Below are 18,693 nucleotides of genomic sequence, written 5' to 3'. Positions count from 1 at the left end.
TAATATTATAATATCTCAAATGGCGCGCGCGCATCACAACGTTTCATTTCTCTACTTCCATATACTAGATAATGCGGATTACTTACGTGCAAATAATGATTTTGACATTCTTACTACAGTATTAAATACAAAATTATATCAATATTTGTATAAATCGTGAAATGATAAACATAATATAATTTATTAAAACATATAATGAAACGTCTGAATTTTCGAAACTTCGCCGCTCGCGCCTTGCGTGTTGCGACTCGCGTCGTTCTTGTTGTCTGTCAAATAAAAATATTCCCAGTTTTTATACGATTTGTTTTTAAATGCTTGTATACGTATTCAATATTAAATCATGTATTTATTGCACAAGCTTGTCTCAAAGTTTCAAAGTTTTGGTATAATAAAGTGATTGGTTTTTGGCACTTAAATCAAGAAAGCAGATCAGTGATAAAGTGTGAACATTGTATTCGAAGAACTGCGAAGAAGATAAATTATTTCTACAAATGTTACCTTCCATGCCTGTATTATTCAGCAGGGAGAGCCAGGATGCATTTGGAAATAAATTGGAGCCAACAACAACCTTTTTACCCCAGAATATATTAACTAAAACTCCCTGTAAACAAGAGGTGAGTCAGGGAGTACGTGATATTTTTATGTAACTTTTGCGAGTTATATTGGGAATAGTTACAAAATAAATCCGTGTCAGTGGTACTCCAAATCTAGGTCAAGGATTTAAAGCGGTTAAAACCTCGAAAATTCTGATGTACACCACTGATAAACCTTAACAAATTTCTGACATTAGGTAAGTGGCTGCCATTTTAAAATTTCTCAATCAGATTATTATTTCAGACGCAAATAATAATCAATGGTGCTGGAACTTCAAATGAAAGCCCCAAGGAATCAAAGGAACCTATTGGTAAAATCAAAAATGAATCAGACAAACCAAAAGTTAATGAAAATCAGCTGGAAACAGGTATAAACAATGCCTACTTATTACTTAACTTAACTTACAAAGTGAATTATAGATATTTTTAAATAATTTTCTTCATTGTTAACTAATTGATGTCATATATTTTAAAAGCTACTAATAAGCCTCAGGCATTAATAAAGAGTCTAAAAATATCAAAATATAAAGAGGCTTCTATATATGACAATTAGGGTTTGGTTTTGTGTTCCCAAATTATTTTATATCCTAATTATTGGAAGCTTGTGCCGCTATGTATACAAAATAATATCAACCTATGTTTGAATGTAACTTGCATTCCTTTTACAATCAGTATATGAAATGATTCTAAGCAATCAATTCTGATTCTTTACAGCATTGGTCAGATCATACTATTCAAAAGTCAGATCCCGATTTTCAAGTTCATCATTACCAGTGAATAAATTTGCACAATTTCGTATGATATTAAAAGCATTTGATCCTGGGAAGGACACTCCTGTGGATTTATATAGAAAAATAGAGGAACTCTTTGGTGATGAACACAAAGATATAGTTGAAGAATTTCTACTATTTTTGAAACCAGGGCAAGCAGCTGAAGTTGGTAGATTTATGGACCATTTTGTGCTGACACAATTGACCAGTTTTATAGTTTTATTGCAGGTATTATACTTTTCTGGCTATGCATATGATTCAACTTTAGGCTTAACTTTCCTTGCTCATAAATTGGTTTTGTCAATCTAAAAGAATATTACTTTCCTTAAATTTATTTATATTCAATTACTATAATTCTAATAGACAAGTTACTTTAGTTATACTATTTTGTCATATATATGTTGCTTTATCTTATGTTTAAGTAATGCTAAAAAGTTTATTAAGATTAAAGTACTAGTAATTATCAAATTCAGTAAGACATTGTGGATTTCTGAATCAGTTTTATGTAACACTTTTAACTTACACACTTATGCCTAATTCTGTCCAATTGCAATTAAGTGCATTTCTTAATAAATCTATAACATTGTAAGTTTTATTTAAAGTATTATTATACTTAATAAAGTAAGTATTAAGACTGCTTAAGTTTTATGAATTAGGGTTAGTGTTAAATTAATAAAAAAATTGTAAACTGATTTCTGCTTTGACTTGACAGACAATTCCAACCTTATATCCTATTTATTTTGATGTTTATTAACTAATACATATATATTAATCTTCCTTGTTTTCCTTTAAACTTCCTTTACTCATAGGTGTAGATATTAAATTGAACTGAAAGTAAAAATCTTTAATGTACCAAACCTACATAATATGCAAATAGGCTTATGTGTAGAAAATAGGTAAAAATTTCCATTACCTAACTCACTTTTTTCTCAAAATGAATCTTTTGAGAAAAAAGTGAGTACTTCAAGTTCTAAAAATTTCACCAACAATCTAACTTTTCAAATGTAGCACTGCCAAGCCAAATTAACTAAAGCGGGTGAACTAGATTCCTTGTAGGTTATTTCATGTGGAAAAAAGTTTAAATAAATAAATTAATCAAAGAAATATTTTATTCATAACACTTATATTTCCAGAAAACAATAGGACGAAAACCTACAGTGTACCGTAAAATCCTACGAGCTATCACCGCTGGCATTAACAATGGATCAAGCCAGGAAATGAGGAGTCGGGTGCTGCCTCATCTCCGGTCAAACCCTAAGCTTGCACAGGTGTTTAAGTCTCTGTTTCCCGATGAACGCCCGCCTGATAGGTATTATTTTATAAATTCATGCATGGCCGTTTCTATTTTGTTTTTTTTTAAAGAATTATTAAAAAATATAGATAAATGTATTGTAACTGTCACTGAGAGACAATCTACAAGTTCGATTCACTGTCTTGATTGAACTGTCGCGTATTTTTTCGCACATTAGTTTTTTCTTTATTGGTAAATACCGAGATGATAAAAATAATACCATACACATTTTAACTAAACTTAAATTACTTATTTATTCTTAAGAAGAGAACAATTTCTTTTTATATTTGGTGGTCTTTGGCGAAGTTTAGCTGATGAGTCGGCATCACATTATCAATAATGAATATCTCTAATTTACTATTGATAATATTTACAAACCTACCTTATAATAATAATGCCAGTCAAGTTAGTAGAAATATAAAATATTGATTTTCAGTGCTTACGAGGGTAGTACAGATCTTATGGATGAAAGCTGCCTGGAATGTGATAAGGGCTATGATGTTTGGGAGTTTGAGCTGGAAGATAAGAAAAGACAACTGGATGTAAAAGATGGTCTTGATTCAGCTGTAAGTATTTATACATATATCTACCCTCAATTAACTAAGGTTTTTATTAAATTGAGATTTCTGTATCTGTTTTTTGATATTTCAAACTGTAAACTTAGATGTTGTGGATTCCGTGGATTATTAATTTCACAAATTTAAATCCATTGGGTACAGCCGGTTTTCGAGCGCGGGACCAGGGTTTAGAGTCATATTGTAATAGATATTGACTATATGTATACTATTTACATATAGTCATATGTATTGTCATATATATACATATGTGATAAGGTTCAGAGATATAATTTAGTTTAATAGTGTTCATTGTTGTGCGTTTCCTTGTACATTATCTATCTGAGCGCTTCGAAATGTATTTTTTAATACAGTTGCTCAAAAAGTGTCGTATTGCAGGGACGTATAGCGTTCGGGATGTGAGCTATTACACACTCGTGCTTTTTCTTTACCTTTTCCGCACTCGTGCGTTCTCTTTCCCAACTGTCAAAATAATGTCTATTAAAAAGAAAAAAAACAACCACGAAGTTTTTACTAAAAAAATTCATAGAGGTTTTTATAATTCATGCAAATATTTCAAAAAAGAAGCTACTAATTTGTTTTAATATCAGATTTAATGATTTGATTCAATGAGTTTAAGGTTAGGTTTCATTTCATTTCATCTCATTAAATTTCATATCAATAAAAAAATTATACTGAAGATTTGGCTGTATGGGCATAGTTCCCTTTGCCTACCCAGAATGGGTGAAGAAAAAAAATCTCTGCCCATATTCTTTTACAGTTGGCGCCATTTTCCAAAAAATATCTTTGCTAGTTTAGTTGTTTGTTATATTATATATTAAATATACATGAAAATGTTCTTTGCTAGTTCAGTTGTTTTTTATATTATACAACAATCATACGAAATTAATAATAGTTTGTCTCAAACGGTAAATATGCAACCTAAAACTTCCCCAGTTAGTAAAAAAACTGTAATTTCAAAGAATATGGGAATTATACCTTTTATAAGAAATAAATGATTAGTTAGTTGAGTCTATTGTGTTTTTATTAAATAGCTTAATTTTTTCGCAACTGTATTAAAAATAGTCGTTCAGTACACGTGCGGAACCATCATTGCAACTTGTTCCGACGTTTGTCGGAACTCTTTGCAATGACAGGCTTTCCGCACTCGTAATGAAATATACTATTACTGAGCTAATTTAGACTTTATGGCATATACATTTAATTAGTGAATTCTTCTTCTTGAAAAAAAATCTTTAAAGTTTTAAGTCTAGTCTAAAAGGGCTTAAATGATACTATTACTTGTTCCAGTACCTTCACGGACGCGTCTTTCTTCAACACGGCAAGTTATTAAGATCCGCCTGCGTTACATATCCCTACAGCAAAGAACCTTATCGAGTCCACTGGAGGCGGCTGGCTCCCAACACATTTCTCTCTCCCACAGACTCTGAAGAAGAAAGATCTACTAAAAGGAACAGAAATCGCAAGGTTCCCCCCAAAAAATCCAGAAAACAGACCAAATCACCCACAAAAACTGTTAAAGACGTTAATGATAACACAAAAAAGGATATCAAGCAGGTAAAAGTAAAAGGGAAAACTAACGATAAAAAGAAAGTGAATGATAAAAGGGTTAAAGAATTAAAAATGAGTTTGAAAAAAGAAGACAAAAAGCCTAAAGATGCTAAAAGTGAAGTGAAGAGTTGGACGAGAGAAGAAGATAAGACTATGCTAGAGGTTTTGAAAGGGGAAGGTGGGTCAGATAAGGTGCTAGTACGAGTGTGTGAGCTGCTGCCGCATCGCTCGCAGACTGAGGTCAAGGAAAGGTTCTGCCACGTCATGAACCTCCTGCAACAGATGGCAGTTAATGCAGTTACGTGATGGACTGAATTTATTAGCTCTAAGATATTTATAGTTTTATAAAAATATAAATATTTTAATCAGTGCTCTGGTTTCACTTATTAACTTATGTCTGTCATAAATTTCTCCAGTTAATAATTCTGAGCGGTTAACAATGAATAATGGAAGATACGGTTGATTGTTTTTTGTGGTTTTATTTTATTAAATCTAATGCCGGGAAAAAGTTAATGTATACAAAGTCGCGGACACCAGTCAATAACAATTTTATAAATTAATAAATGTATCTAAAATATACAGTCCTCCTTCTTAAATAACTCTTCTAGAACCGGTGAATCAAATTCCGTAATGAATATGCTCTGTTTTCGGCGAAGGAACTGGGTTCTTTATCTAAATCTGATCCAGCTATAGAGCCATCCACGATCTTGAACTTTGGCTCAGCGGCTTTGTCGAATAGCCTGGATTCAACTATTAACTTCTGGAATAATTTTTCTATTCCTTCATCTGAGAAACAAGTACACAGCTCTTCAAATTCTAAATCAGAATATTGCGTACAAACATTCTTTGTCTTAGACTCCACCTTCTCAGGAGTAGGAGGAGGAGTTTTCTTTCCTCTTGCTTGTTTTACTAAAATCTTTAATGTATCGAGAGGACATGGTTCATAGTTGGGCAAATCCACCTCTTCAAATGCTGACAGTTTTCTCATGTATGCCGGCAAATGTTCTTCCAGATGTTTTTTAGCTCTTTTACCGCATTTGCACTTTTGTGGTTCGACGTATTTCATATAACTGTCCCATTTAGGCTCACGTTGATGTTCCAATTCTATTTTGCGAGTAGTGATTTTTTCACCTGACGATATTTCTGCTACTACACTGGGTTTTTCCGGTTGAATTGGTTTTTGGATTATGATTTCTGAAGCGTGCAAAGGACTACAGAAGCAATACGGAATTTTACAATAGCAACACTTGGTGGGAACCTGCCTTATATTTGGTATTTCTTTTTGTAATATCTGCATTATAGAGCTCTCCAGCTTTAATTCAAGAATCTGCTGGGAGGATGTACTTTTCACGGGTATATCGTATGTATAATCATGGTCATCAAGTACATCGCTGTCCTGCCCTCGATTTCCATCAATAAACATCTTAATTTGTTCCGGGAACGTGTCAAAGTTGTCGCATTTAGTGTAAATCAATTTGTTATTTACAATAACAACCGGGAAATGCGACGCACTGGACGTACAATGCTTCGGACAGAGATTCTGATCTATGTTAGGTTTAAAACCCTTATCACAAAATACATAAAATGGATGCGGTCTCGCCACTGGATCCTTATCCGATTCTGGCTCCGGGCTGAAAATGCTTTCAGAGCTAGGATTTTCCATGACGTCGCTAAGATGTAATAACATCAATTTCTCCATATTAATAAAGAAATCGGCATGGTTCGGTAATAATTTTAAGCAATAACCAACGAACTCTTGAAATTTTTTGACAACGTGACATACCTTTTTCTTCCAAACTTTAATAAACTCTTGCCTTTTCTTTTCCTTCTCTTTGGAAAGTTGAATTTCGAATTCTTTCAAAGCAATTTCTTCTTTTAACTTTCTTATTTTTTTCTGGTGTATATTCTCAGATTTTTCCATATCTAATCTACATTCCTCTCTTTCCTTCAGAGCGACATAAGCTTGGCATGCTAAATTCTGACATTCAACAAAAAGACGTAACTTTTCTACTGCTACGTGTTTATCTAAATTTATATTATGTAAATGATTTGTTGTATTCGTACGAGATTTTTCTATGTTTTCCAAAAATTTATTTTTCAGTCTTGTTTTTTCTTTATCTAAAATATTTGCATATAAATTATATAATGTCGTTGCTTGTTGCTTAACGAGCTTTTTAAATTTCGCCTCCATCTTTTTGTGTGCTGCATCACTAACTGTCTCTATTTCTTTAATAGCTGCATCAAATAGCAAAGCTTCAACGTTATTTATTGAGCTAGTATATATTATCCTGAATTCTTCAAATGCGTTTCGTATTTTGGTTGTATTGTTGTTCGCGGCGTCTTTGGATGTCTCATCCCATTGTTGTCGTGAACTTATTTCCACTTTTCTTTTCCAATTTGCGTCATTTTCTTCGAGAACTTGTTTTTCTTCCTCATCCATGTTTTTGTAATGTTGTTCGACTAACCGGTCTCCAAAAAAGTCGATACCAATAAATCCCAGTTTTGCAAGATGTTCTTTTTTCTCTGGCTTTAAAACAGCTTTTCCTTGTAGGATGTCTCGAGGTGGCACATACCAGTCAGTCCCGCCTCCCTTCATGGGTGGTTCAAGACCAGCTAGAACTTTAAGTTTTGGTGTCATGGATTTAAAATATACTGCAGCCAGAGGAGGTGTCATTTTATTCTTCATCACGCTCTGCGTTGGCACTTGGTCTCGTTCGAAGAAACATTTGCGCTGGTAATAATTGTCACTAAATTGGGGCATTTTATAAAAAATTGAGGAGCGTGTTGTTCGTGTAAAAAAGGCACATTTATTGATCCCTTGACAATGAGTTGGTACTTTGACATTATACAAATATAAACCTATATGTAGATAGGTAAATCTACAACAAAAAAATATCAATGGTCATTTATTTTCAAAAACAAATTCGTAACTCCCAATATGCTGAAATATTTTTGTTTCCCCGGAAATCAAATCAACTAACATTTTGAATAAGTACAAGGATAATTCAGCATGATCTCAAAGAAACAATATGCCTTACATAGAATTAAATATTTATTTCTAACAACACCGTTATTACTCATGCGAAAGAACTACACAATAATACCTACACTGGGATAAATCTATATTTAATAAATCAAGCAACTTTTGGTTTCTCTATCGGAGTACTAACAAATAGGTCTACCTCTCGCCAAACTGGTGTGTGCGCGTACATCTAACAGTTGACAATTCCTTCTCATATTCTTCCTTAGAACCGGCAGACCCTGTCTCTTTTATGTCCACTCTATTATGCGCCCGACCCGTAGGAATCCTAAATAGGTATACTGATATAGCCCTCTCTCTTCTCAGGCATTACCCGGTCATAATCCACCATCCATACCCAAACAGGGTCGCGGATGTAAGAGATACATCACTCCAAAGTGTCTCTGGTAGAGGTAACGTGTGAATATATTGTAGTCGTATTTAGCTGCATATAGGGCCATTGCAATAACATCGATCCTTTCCCTGGTATCTTTTATTAAGGTCCCAAAACAAATTCAGTAGTGACCTACATAGTATAGAGCAGTTTCCCAACGTGGGGCCCCACAGGGGGGCAATTCTATTAAGGGAGGATATTCAATGTTCTGAAAATTTATTCACTGTTTGTCGTTAATAATTTACCAGTAATTTCTTCCTCAAACTTATCATTAAATGTTTCTTAAGTGAACATTTCAATTATTTATATAAAAATTATGTATATTAATAGGGATGGAGGGGACATAAGAATTTTAGTAAGGGGAAGGTGGGGCATGGCACCAAAAAGGTAGGGAATTACTATAGAGGGTTAAGAAATAAAACATCATTAGATCTATAAAATATTTAATTAAAAAATCACTGCGATACTGTGTAATGCCTGTTTTGGCTTCGCGTTGACAATACGTGTTTTTGTGACATTCGGCCAAATATAAAATACAATAAGTATTGTGCAGGTATTTGCACCGGCTAACGCTCGTGATTCAACCCTTATACATTTCTTAAATATATCCTATAACTGAAACTCATCAAAAATCAACGATCCAAGTTATTCGAGGATATCGTTTATTTTCGACGATACTGACGGCCAAACATACACATAATCTCAAATCTTTGGACAAGTCGTGATCGTAAATAGGTCCGATATTTGGGAATGCTCGAAGATTTGTGTACCAGCTGATCAATTTCTGTACTTTAAATGCAGCTTACAAATGGTCGGATATAAACGAGAATTCATTTCAATATTTACATAACTCGACGTTCGAGTGCTTTTCCGCTGAGAGACGGCGAGTTATGTAAATAATAGAAATACGTAAGAGTTTTATTTAAATGTGTAATACTGGCGTTAAACCCGGACAAATGCCGAAGACATGAGACGATAATTTAAGTAAATCCTTCGCGCTTCGATCAAAACAACAACGTCTATCCAAACTATATTTCTTAGGCATACAAAGGTACTATCCCCTCCCACATGTATGTAAGTCCGTCTTTCTAAATGGATCTAGCTATAGAGATCATCATCTGCGCCTTCTTCTTGGAAGGTGGGCTGGTCTCCGCCCGAAGTGCCCGTTCCGCCTGATGCACCGCCGCTTGTTGGGAATCTATAAATAGTTACAAAATATTTATTATGACAACTTATCAAAGAATTGATCCGTATTGATGGAGTGGTATTAACTCTTAACTGTGTTTTAATGTAAAATACTGGAGGACACAACAAATAAATAAAAACTTCTATTTTCTACATTCATGATTATCAAATTAGTTTTAATACAAAAAAAAAAATCTAAAGATTAAAAATTCAACAGAATTTAATATTATTGCTATATTAACGTATTGCTATTTTATATTACCTGAAGTTAGTGCCGAAACCACGACTTTGCTGCAGCGTCTGCGCGAACATCTCGTACTTGCGAATGTCGTTGTCTGACACCGAACGACGTGCGAACTTCATGGCCTCTTCGAAGTGGGCGCGGCTTATCTCCGGCACCGGGTCTTCTTCATCCATCTAACACAATTCGTGGAATCGTCAATAAAAAGTACTAAATAGTTTATGACCTAAATTCAATCATAAGATTTTATGAAATAGAATATATTATTTGCTAGATATATTTGTATGTTAAGTGTTTGTCACATTAAAACAAATATTATTTTTCTTTATGTACCAATGTACGAGTGTTTCTAGTATAGGCAAGATTCCGTAAAAAAAAAAATTGGTATAAAGGCCCAAGTACAGAGTTTACTGTTTCCATAGAAAAAGCTACAAATATATATATTAAATACACTCACATCCATAACCGCAGCGGCGGCCTGCTGTTGGCGCGACCTCTCCTTCTGAATGTCAGCCTCGATGGCCTGTCTGATGGCCAGCTTACACGCGCGTTGGCATATCTCTGTCAGATCAGCACCACTGAATCCTTGGGTAACCTGTTATGAACATATTCTTAATTCCAAAATATTGCCTCGTAAATACCATTCAAAACAATATAATCTAATATGTATGAAGAGTTAGAAAACAAATCAAGTTAATTTCAGGCTCGCTTTGGGTCGCTTGTATACGCCTATGGTGAACAGAAATTGATAAAAATTATGACTTTTTAGTTTTTACCTTACACAAAAATAACTGGCAGTAAAAGTAAAATTGGAGCGAGTACAAATTAGACGTTTTTGCGCCTTTGGTAACGTTGTAAGAAATACGAGGTCTGATTGAAGTGTTGTGTTTGCGCCATTTACAGATTTGTTAGAACGAGCGTTGCGCAAGGGTTTGCCGCGCGCTTCATGATACATGAGCGGCCATTTTGTTGAACATTAGAACGCGCGCTTTCGTTAAGAGCGGACCCACGTTGACGAAAATGGAGGACGTATTATCGAATTACGAATTATCGATGAAATCGAAAAGAGACCAATTAGGGATATGGAAAGTCCCGATTATAAAAATAAAGTTTTAAGAAAACGTAATTCTAACGCTAGTCGAGCGCCTGCAAAGCCCGGTGCATGTGTTCTCGCTCTAAGTCACATTCTCTATGAAGAAATGTACTTTGACAAATATCCTACATTAGTTCTTTTAAGGTTATATAAATACATAGGTAATTAAAAAAGTATATAATACCTTAGCGATGTAAGTAAGATCAACGTCCTTGGCGATAGGCGACTTGCGGAGATTGGCTCGCAGAATGGCCTCGCGGGACTTCTCGTCGGGCAGAGGAATGTAAATCAGCTGGTCCAGACGTCCCGGACGAAGAATAGCGGGATCGATTATGTCCGGACGGTTTGTGGCGCCTGAATCGTTAAAGTATGGTTACCCATTATATTAATAATAGTAATAATTAAGTAAATATATTTCAAGACCTCTCCTCCTACCCACAAACACAAACAAAAAAAATATAGGTCGAATCGACCGAAATTAAATCTAGAAAATTTAACACCCAATAAGTTAATAATTGATTAGCATCATATTAAGGAATTTTACATCGTATTTGTGTTGAATATATTTTAATCTAAACTGTTTAAGAAACCGGTAACCCATAATGAACTACTCTAAGTACAGCTATTAAACAAAACTCGAATTAAATTAATGTTATTTCTAGATACGTTCATGTTTTAGTAGGACTTCATTGGGTCTACTCACCGATGATGAAGACATTCTTCTTAGCCCCCATGCCGTCCATCTCTGTGAGAATCTGGTTGATGACCCTGTCTGCGGCTCCTCCGGCATCCGAAACGGAGCCCCCTCGGGATTTGGCGATCGAGTCCAGCTCGTCGAAGAACAACACGCAGGGGGATGCGGAACGGGCCTAAGAATTCAATCAATTAAAAAAAATAACACTTATGAAAAGGAATAAAATAATTACATATTTGTAAGCTGCTTCTCAATTTCATCTAAAAAATAACTTCAAACAAAATGATAATTTAAAAATTGATTTCTTTTACCTTGTCGAAGATATCTCGCACGTTAGCCTCGGATTCTCCAAACCACATGGTGAGTAGTTCCGGGCCTTTCACCGAGATGAAGTTAGCCTGACACTCGTTGGCAATAGCCTTGGCCAGCAGGGTCTTACCTGTACAATGATAATATTATGGTAATCAATTTGCCTAAAATCCTATAAGGGAAAAGATCAGACACGCAAATAAGACGGCTAACATTTTGTTTCATTGACACTTTTATATGGTTAATATTTATGAATATAGATTTTTTTTTCTTATAGAACAGGGGGCAAACGGAAAGGAGGCTCACCTGATGTTAAGTGATACCATGGACATTGACACTATCAACGCCAGAGGGCTCGCGAGTGCGTTGCCGGCCTTTTAAGAATTTTACATAATAAATTGAATAATAACAGAATATAAAGAGAAATAAAATCAATAATGAAAAATAATTGACATATATATTGGTTGTAATAAAAAAAAATTATGCGTGCGTGCTTATATTTTCGTTTTGTGATAATTTCTTAAAAGAGTAGCGGAGAGTTTATTGCCAGTTCTTCTCTTCCGTTCTACGCCCTTGATTTGGCAATAAATGTAAACGTTCATATGAACATTTATGTATAAATGATTTTTGAATTTGCATTTAATAAAGTAATGAACAAAAAATTTATTTAGTATCATTGTATTACTTTCAGAAAATTGATTGTTAGACGGCACGAAGTTTGCCGGATCACCTAGTTTATTATTAATAATATAAGACATCAAAACTTACCACAACCAGGCGGTCCATAGAAGAGAACTCCACGAGATGGCTGCATACCAAACTTCAAGAACTTGTCAGGGTGTTCCACCGGGTACTGAACCAGCTCTTGGAGCTCCCTCTTAACGTTCTGGAGACCTCCGATGTCGGTCCATGATACGTTGGGCACCTCCACTACGGTCTCACGGAGAGCAGATGGCGACGACTTGGTCATAGCGTACTGAAATTTTAATATGATAAAATGGTATTATTATAATTTGTACTGATTTTTGCAATTATTTTTTTTAGTAATAAAAATAAAATATAGCATATATTTAAGATCTTTAAAACTAAAACATTGGCCTACGAAACGAAAGTATTCTCTACAAAGTAAAAGTCACCAAGAAAGAAAACTTACACGGAAGTTGTCCATGGAGACAGCCAAAGAGTTGAGCACCTCGGCATCAATCTGGTCGTCCTCAAGGTCAATAAGATCCATCTTCTCTCTAATTTGCTGGAGAGCAGCCTCTGAGCACAGCGAAGCCAAGTCAGCACCAACGTGACCGTGAGATTCTGCTGCTATCTGTTAACACAAAGAGAAAACAAGATACATGAAATACTTTATTACTGAAAGTCTCTTCTTGAGTTCTAAGTAAGATGAGGCCGCCCTTTTAACGTAATGAAGTACGAATAAATAAAAAAAATATTGGTTGTTTGTAAAGTAGGTTTACGATCGAGATGTTTACGTGATAACGTCTTATTGGTGATATAAGTTTTTGGGAAGTAAGGAATTAATGAAGATAACAATTTTTTCAAATTTTAAATTACATCTATAGTTTTATTCACGCTTTTGATGATAAATTTCGGGTGTAAAATGACAAGTTTACTTATTCGACTATGATATACATTTTTCTTCATACATTCACGGAATGACTGGCAGCGCTCGAGATGAGACGGGAGATCGGTCCGTCTCTCTCTCGTTATACCTGCGATCGCGCTCGTGAGGTTTTGGTGTGACACAAGTTTCTGAACATGTCACCTGACTAAAACGATTTTAAAGACGTTATCACGTCAAAAGAATTTAAAAAAAATCTTTTCTTCTCTTGAAGTGTTCCTGAACAGGTCACGTTGTAAAAGGTTGTGTAAAAGAAAACCTACCTGTTCCAAATCAACATCATCGCCCAGCTTCATGTTCTTGGTGTGTATACGTAGGATTTCAAGGCGGCCTGTGGCGTCCGGTATTCCGATATCAATTTCGCGGTCGAATCGCCCGAAACGACGTAACGCTGCGTCAATCGAATTGGGGCGGTTGGTCGCCGCCATTACGATCACGTGGGATGATTTTTTCATACCTATTGGTGTTTAGTATATTTTTGTTGAAGTTAAAATGTTTTTATAGGAATTTAAAAAAAAATATAAACATGGATAACTATTCTGAGTCAAGAATAACATGCTTAATGTACAGTCAAAATCTGATATAACGACATCGAAGGGACTACTCATATTTGGTAAAAACCGATAGTCGTAACAGCCGATGACGTTGTTATTAAGTAGAAACCTAAATAGAATTCAGCCGGGACCTTTGATTTTGGTCAATATAATCGGTATGTTGTTCTAAACGATGTAGTCGTAAACGGTTGTGACTGTATCTATATTAAGATAATAAATATTAACAAGCTTGTTTAACTATTTGTTATGAGCCTATACTACAACTAACATTAAACATTCGTTCGAACGGTGAAGGAAAACAACGCGAGGAAACCGGCTTGCCTTGGACCCAAAAAGGCGACGGCGTGTGTCAAGTATAGGAGGCTGATCACCTACTTGCCTATTAGATTGACAAATGATCACGAAACAGATACAGAAATCTGAGGCCCAGACCTAAAAAGGTTGTACATTACAAAACATTACTAATTAATTAATACAACATACCATCCATGAGAGTCAAGAGCTGTGACACAATACGCCTTTCGACTTCACCGTGAGTCTTCTCCCTCTTAGGGGCAATAGCATCCAATTCGTCAATGAAGATGATGGCTGGGGAGTTCTTGTCTGCCTCTTCAAAAGCTTTACGGAGGTTGGACTCAGATTCACCAGCAAGCTTGGACATAATCTCTGGACCGTTGATTAGGAAGAAGAAAGCACCTATAACAAATAATTTGTCAGTTAATGCAGCTGTGTATGTTATTAAGAATTTATGTGTAGTAAGAATTTTTTTTATATCTAAAGAAACTACTTATTGTTTAATAAATAAATAACCATATATTTGAGAGTAAAATGTTGAAGGCACTGTTATAGTTAACTAAAAAAACAAAAACAAGATGAAAGTTATAAATGTTTTATATAATTCAGAGTTACAAATAAATAATGATAAACTATTACTTTGGTATATTTTATTCTTAATAAATTTGGTATAGAAATAGAAATACAAATTAACAAAAATATATTTTCCTCAAAATGTATTTATGTTTCTCATTAATATCATGGAAAGAAAAGATAAGATGTGCATAGTCATCTTTAAAATGGATGACACATGTTGATGATTTATTTTTATATTTTAGATTGGAACCTTAGATTAAATTCAGAGACAAGTTTGTAAACCACTATAACAAGCTTGGCTTGTGATTACAGATAATTTCACACAAATTCAAACCCGAAATTTTCTTACCTGTTTCATTAGCAACAGCTCGTGCAATAAGAGTCTTTCCAGTACCAGGTGGTCCGTACATGAGAATACCACGTGGTGGCTTCACACCAATAGCTTTGAAGAGAGATGGGTGTCGCAGTGGCAGCTCAACCATCTCTTTGATCTGAGCAAGCTGCTTACGACACCCACCAATGTCATCATAGCCCACAGCGTTAAGTGCCTCCTCCTCTTCCTATGGAGGAAAGATTTAGATAAAATAAGGCTAGTTTGCAAGACATTTAGGTATAACAGATGAAATATTTACTAATATAATTAAAAACACCCTAAACTATAGAATACCATAAAAAATGGTTCTTTTTTCTATTATAGAACATATTTTTAATTACTGACCTCACGCTTAATGGGATCACCCTCACAATGTATGACAGTGTCAGGTGCTACAATGCAGTATGGAGCAGGGTCTGTCTCTACAACTTTGAACTCGACAGCGCGCATACCACCACGAACCATAAATGTATCGTCACGGTGTATGGGTCGGTAGGCTTCCATGAAGTATGGCTTCAGGAACACTTCAAACAGATTTCTGTAAATAATTTAATATATTTATATGCTGTCTGCAGGTATTTTCATGCATTGCATGCATGCATATGAAATACACCACAGATGACTGCATCAATCAATAGCATAAAAATATTATTATTTTTATTTAATTGCAAATATTGTTTTGTATTTTAAACAAATGTGGTGATACTGTCAAGGCAAGGATAGGCAAAAATAATCTAAAAACTCATGACAATGAAACTCACAACTATAATAATAATATGCAAGTATCATACTTATTTTTTAATACTGTACTCATAAACAATTTACTATATCAGGTTATAAAGCATTGCATTCCTTTAAACTAAATAAAGTATCATTTCTTTGTATATATTACCATTTCATGATATCTCATTTTAATGACTAAAAAGAATTCAGTTGTGAACCCAAACAAAGTTCTACTTCTATTAAATGAAGGGTCAGATTCCATTGTTAGTCTTTATTGACCATTAATAAGTTAAATTTTAATTTATGAAAAAGGCTTACCCTGTTAATCCTTCAACTGAATCATCAATCGGCAAAATGTGTACTCGTTTTCCATACTTGACTGATGGGCATGGTGCTATTGATACGACATCAGACAGCCGAACTCTTAAATTGTTTCTGACAACACGATTCATGCGAATCTTCTCATCAGGGCAATTGTCATCTGAGAGGACAATACACACTGTCTCTTTACGGCGCTTTCCTTTCAACAAGACTGTGTCACCTCTGAAGAGTTGGAGCTGCTCCATTTTTGCCTATGATTAAATTTATATTTATAGTTACTGCTAGGTATGTCATCTTACAAGATGTGGCAAGAAAAAAACCAAGTCTAGTAGTGCTAAAGAAAGAAAGATATTTAATAAACTATACTTGATACACAGCTTAAATCTTTGTCTAAAATATGAAAGCCGAAGGTCAATGCACTCAAAAGACCTCTAAATGTCAGTTAATTCTTTCATGTCCTTTGGAATTATTTGCAATTTTAAACTTCTAATTGGAGTGATATTTATGCAATGGCATAACTAATTATTACAAAGGACTAACCTGTGATAACGCCACCACTGAATTATCATCGCTGACGGCTTCTTCGACGATCAAGCGGTTAGGTCTATCCTTACGCCGGAGAATTGCGGTAGAGAGATCATCGGGACTGTTACAAATACATAAGATATATATATATAGCAATTAACTAGCGTTAATTGTTGTTACTAAGACTCGCCCCTGTGGGGTATTATTACAGATGTGAAATAATAGTCTCCTAATTAATTGTTATCTACTTATAACTAAATGTAAGAGACAAATTTCGAACAAAAACTGTGATGATATTGTAAAATTTTTACATTTAGACCATTGTTAGACATGATGACAAGCCAATTTTCAAAGTTTTGTTGCTATGTTATTACATAAAGAAACGAATAAGAACGCAGTGCTTATTTTCATCAGCGAAATTTGATTAAAATTCATCTTACCTTTTGTTATCAGCCATTTTGAGAAGAATATAAAGTTTTAAATAATTTTATACAATTTTAAAAACGCCGAATGACTATTCACTTCAAGTTTTAACACTTCATGAAAGCGTGACGTTGCCGTATTTCATTTGTTCTGTCGATCGATATTGCCATGCATGAAAATATAATGAAACAGACACAGAGTACAGTTTAGTTGTCTATGATCTGCTACAATAGTTGCAAAAAAAAAAAAAACACAAGACTATTTTTATTTGCAATTTAAACTTCTCTAAATCTTCTCTTATACATGCTAACGGATAATGCACATTGATTGTGATTGAAATAATAGCAATCATAAATATTTTACAAAAAACATATTATTCTGATTTACTTGCTGCAGAGTTATATCTTGAAATGATAGGTCTACGACCGGGCAATGACATTGTAATTAATCAATTTACCATTACTACAATAAACCTAAAAGTTTAAATTTACCTTTATGAATGCATTATTTCTTGATACAACCTCTACTTTGACAATTAATTCTATGTATATTAGAGTCTGTGTAGAAAGAGAACTAAATGAGGCCGCAACTTTTGATCGTAGACGTGAAAGAAGATAAAATATAAATTTAAGCGTAGGGTATAGACATTTAAATGTTTAAATATGTATTGATGTTCAGTTTTTCTAGTCTGTGATTAAACTGTCAGACAGAATGTGTGAAATGGTCATGAATGGTGTCAGTATAGTGTATATAGCCCGGTCATTTTAGACATAAAAATAGTGATCAAATAAAGAAAATTCCGACAAAGCCAAATTTTCGTAGAGACCTTAGGTTTACCACAAGGAATAAAGTGTCAAAAGTCCCCATCAGTCCCATGTGAGCTTAGCGACTTATTCGGGGTCAAAGGTCAAAATTTTAGGTTTTTTGGATTTTTCTCGAAAACGGTAAGTTTTATCGAAAAGTACCTCAGAGCGCAGTTGTAGATCTTAAAATTCTCTAAAAAAATGGTCCCTATGATTTTTTTCTCTAAGACTCACTATTTCCCAGATATTGCGCTTGTAAGAATCACGTTCTACATAATATGCACACATTTCCTCACCACCTGTGAGGTAGTGTACTCGGCGCGTTTTTTTTAACCTGGTATCCCCGGTAGGCCTATTTCACGAACCTTTGTGACGATATTTTCAGGAACAATAATTATTTAATAGTATGAAGATTATTGATATGGGTTATTGAGTTTAACTGTCGTTCAAACTTTTTTTTATTACTTTAATCTGACTCATACTCTTCATATTCAACTTCAACAATCATGTTTTCTTCAATTTCTTCTTGTTCTTCTTCTTCTATTTCCTGTTGATAAGCGCTTAGAAGTTTTTTAGAAATTAAATTTTCTAGTAAGTTAATAACTAATAAGCCAGTAAGTAACAGCAGTAACAGCAATATACCTAGTGTATTTTCTAAAGAAAGCTTATTTATTCTTATTTATGAAGCATAGGTCAAGTAAATATGGTTATTAAAAATAAAATTAGTTTTAATTTATATTAAATTTAATATTTTTT

General features: G+C 34.3%; 3 protein-coding genes across 3 annotated transcripts; 1 reads left to right on the top strand and 2 right to left on the bottom strand.

The window, feature by feature from the left end:
- Positions 1-228: 228 nt before the first annotated feature.
- Positions 229-5,149, top strand: LOC125053033. The gene is made up of 6 exons (XM_047654212.1): positions 229-614; positions 838-961; positions 1,308-1,591; positions 2,497-2,672; positions 3,091-3,220; positions 4,520-5,149. The coding sequence occupies exons 1-6, from the start codon at positions 492-494 to the stop codon at positions 5,084-5,086; spliced, it is 1,404 nt and encodes a 467-aa protein (XP_047510168.1). The 5' UTR covers positions 229-491; the 3' UTR covers positions 5,087-5,149.
- A 235-nt stretch (positions 5,150-5,384) lies between these two features.
- On the bottom strand, positions 5,385-7,594 carry LOC125053026. Its single transcript, XM_047654198.1, has one exon. It carries the CDS (start codon positions 7,539-7,541, stop codon positions 5,385-5,387), a length of 2,157 nt encoding a protein of 718 aa, XP_047510154.1. The 5' UTR covers positions 7,542-7,594.
- Positions 7,595-8,619: 1,025 nt separating this feature from the next.
- On the bottom strand, positions 8,620-17,301 carry LOC125053016 (transitional endoplasmic reticulum ATPase TER94). The gene is made up of 15 exons (XM_047654187.1): positions 17,152-17,301; positions 16,727-16,832; positions 16,184-16,437; positions 15,488-15,680; positions 15,119-15,329; positions 14,383-14,595; positions 13,609-13,802; positions 12,869-13,033; positions 12,484-12,691; positions 11,718-11,845; positions 11,416-11,581; positions 10,897-11,066; positions 10,077-10,214; positions 9,641-9,795; positions 8,620-9,391 (listed from the first exon to the last, which is right to left on the bottom strand). The coding sequence occupies exons 1-15, from the start codon at positions 17,166-17,168 to the stop codon at positions 9,292-9,294; spliced, it is 2,418 nt and encodes an 805-aa protein (XP_047510143.1). The 5' UTR covers positions 17,169-17,301; the 3' UTR covers positions 8,620-9,291.
- Positions 17,302-18,693: the final 1,392 nt, after the last annotated feature.

The sequence above is a fragment of the Pieris napi genome, chromosome 1 (genome assembly GCF_905475465.1).
Source record: "Pieris napi chromosome 1, ilPieNapi1.2, whole genome shotgun sequence".
NCBI classification, from domain to species: domain Eukaryota; kingdom Metazoa; phylum Arthropoda; class Insecta; order Lepidoptera; family Pieridae; genus Pieris; species Pieris napi.
This window is presented reverse-complemented; position numbering and strand designations above follow the sequence as displayed.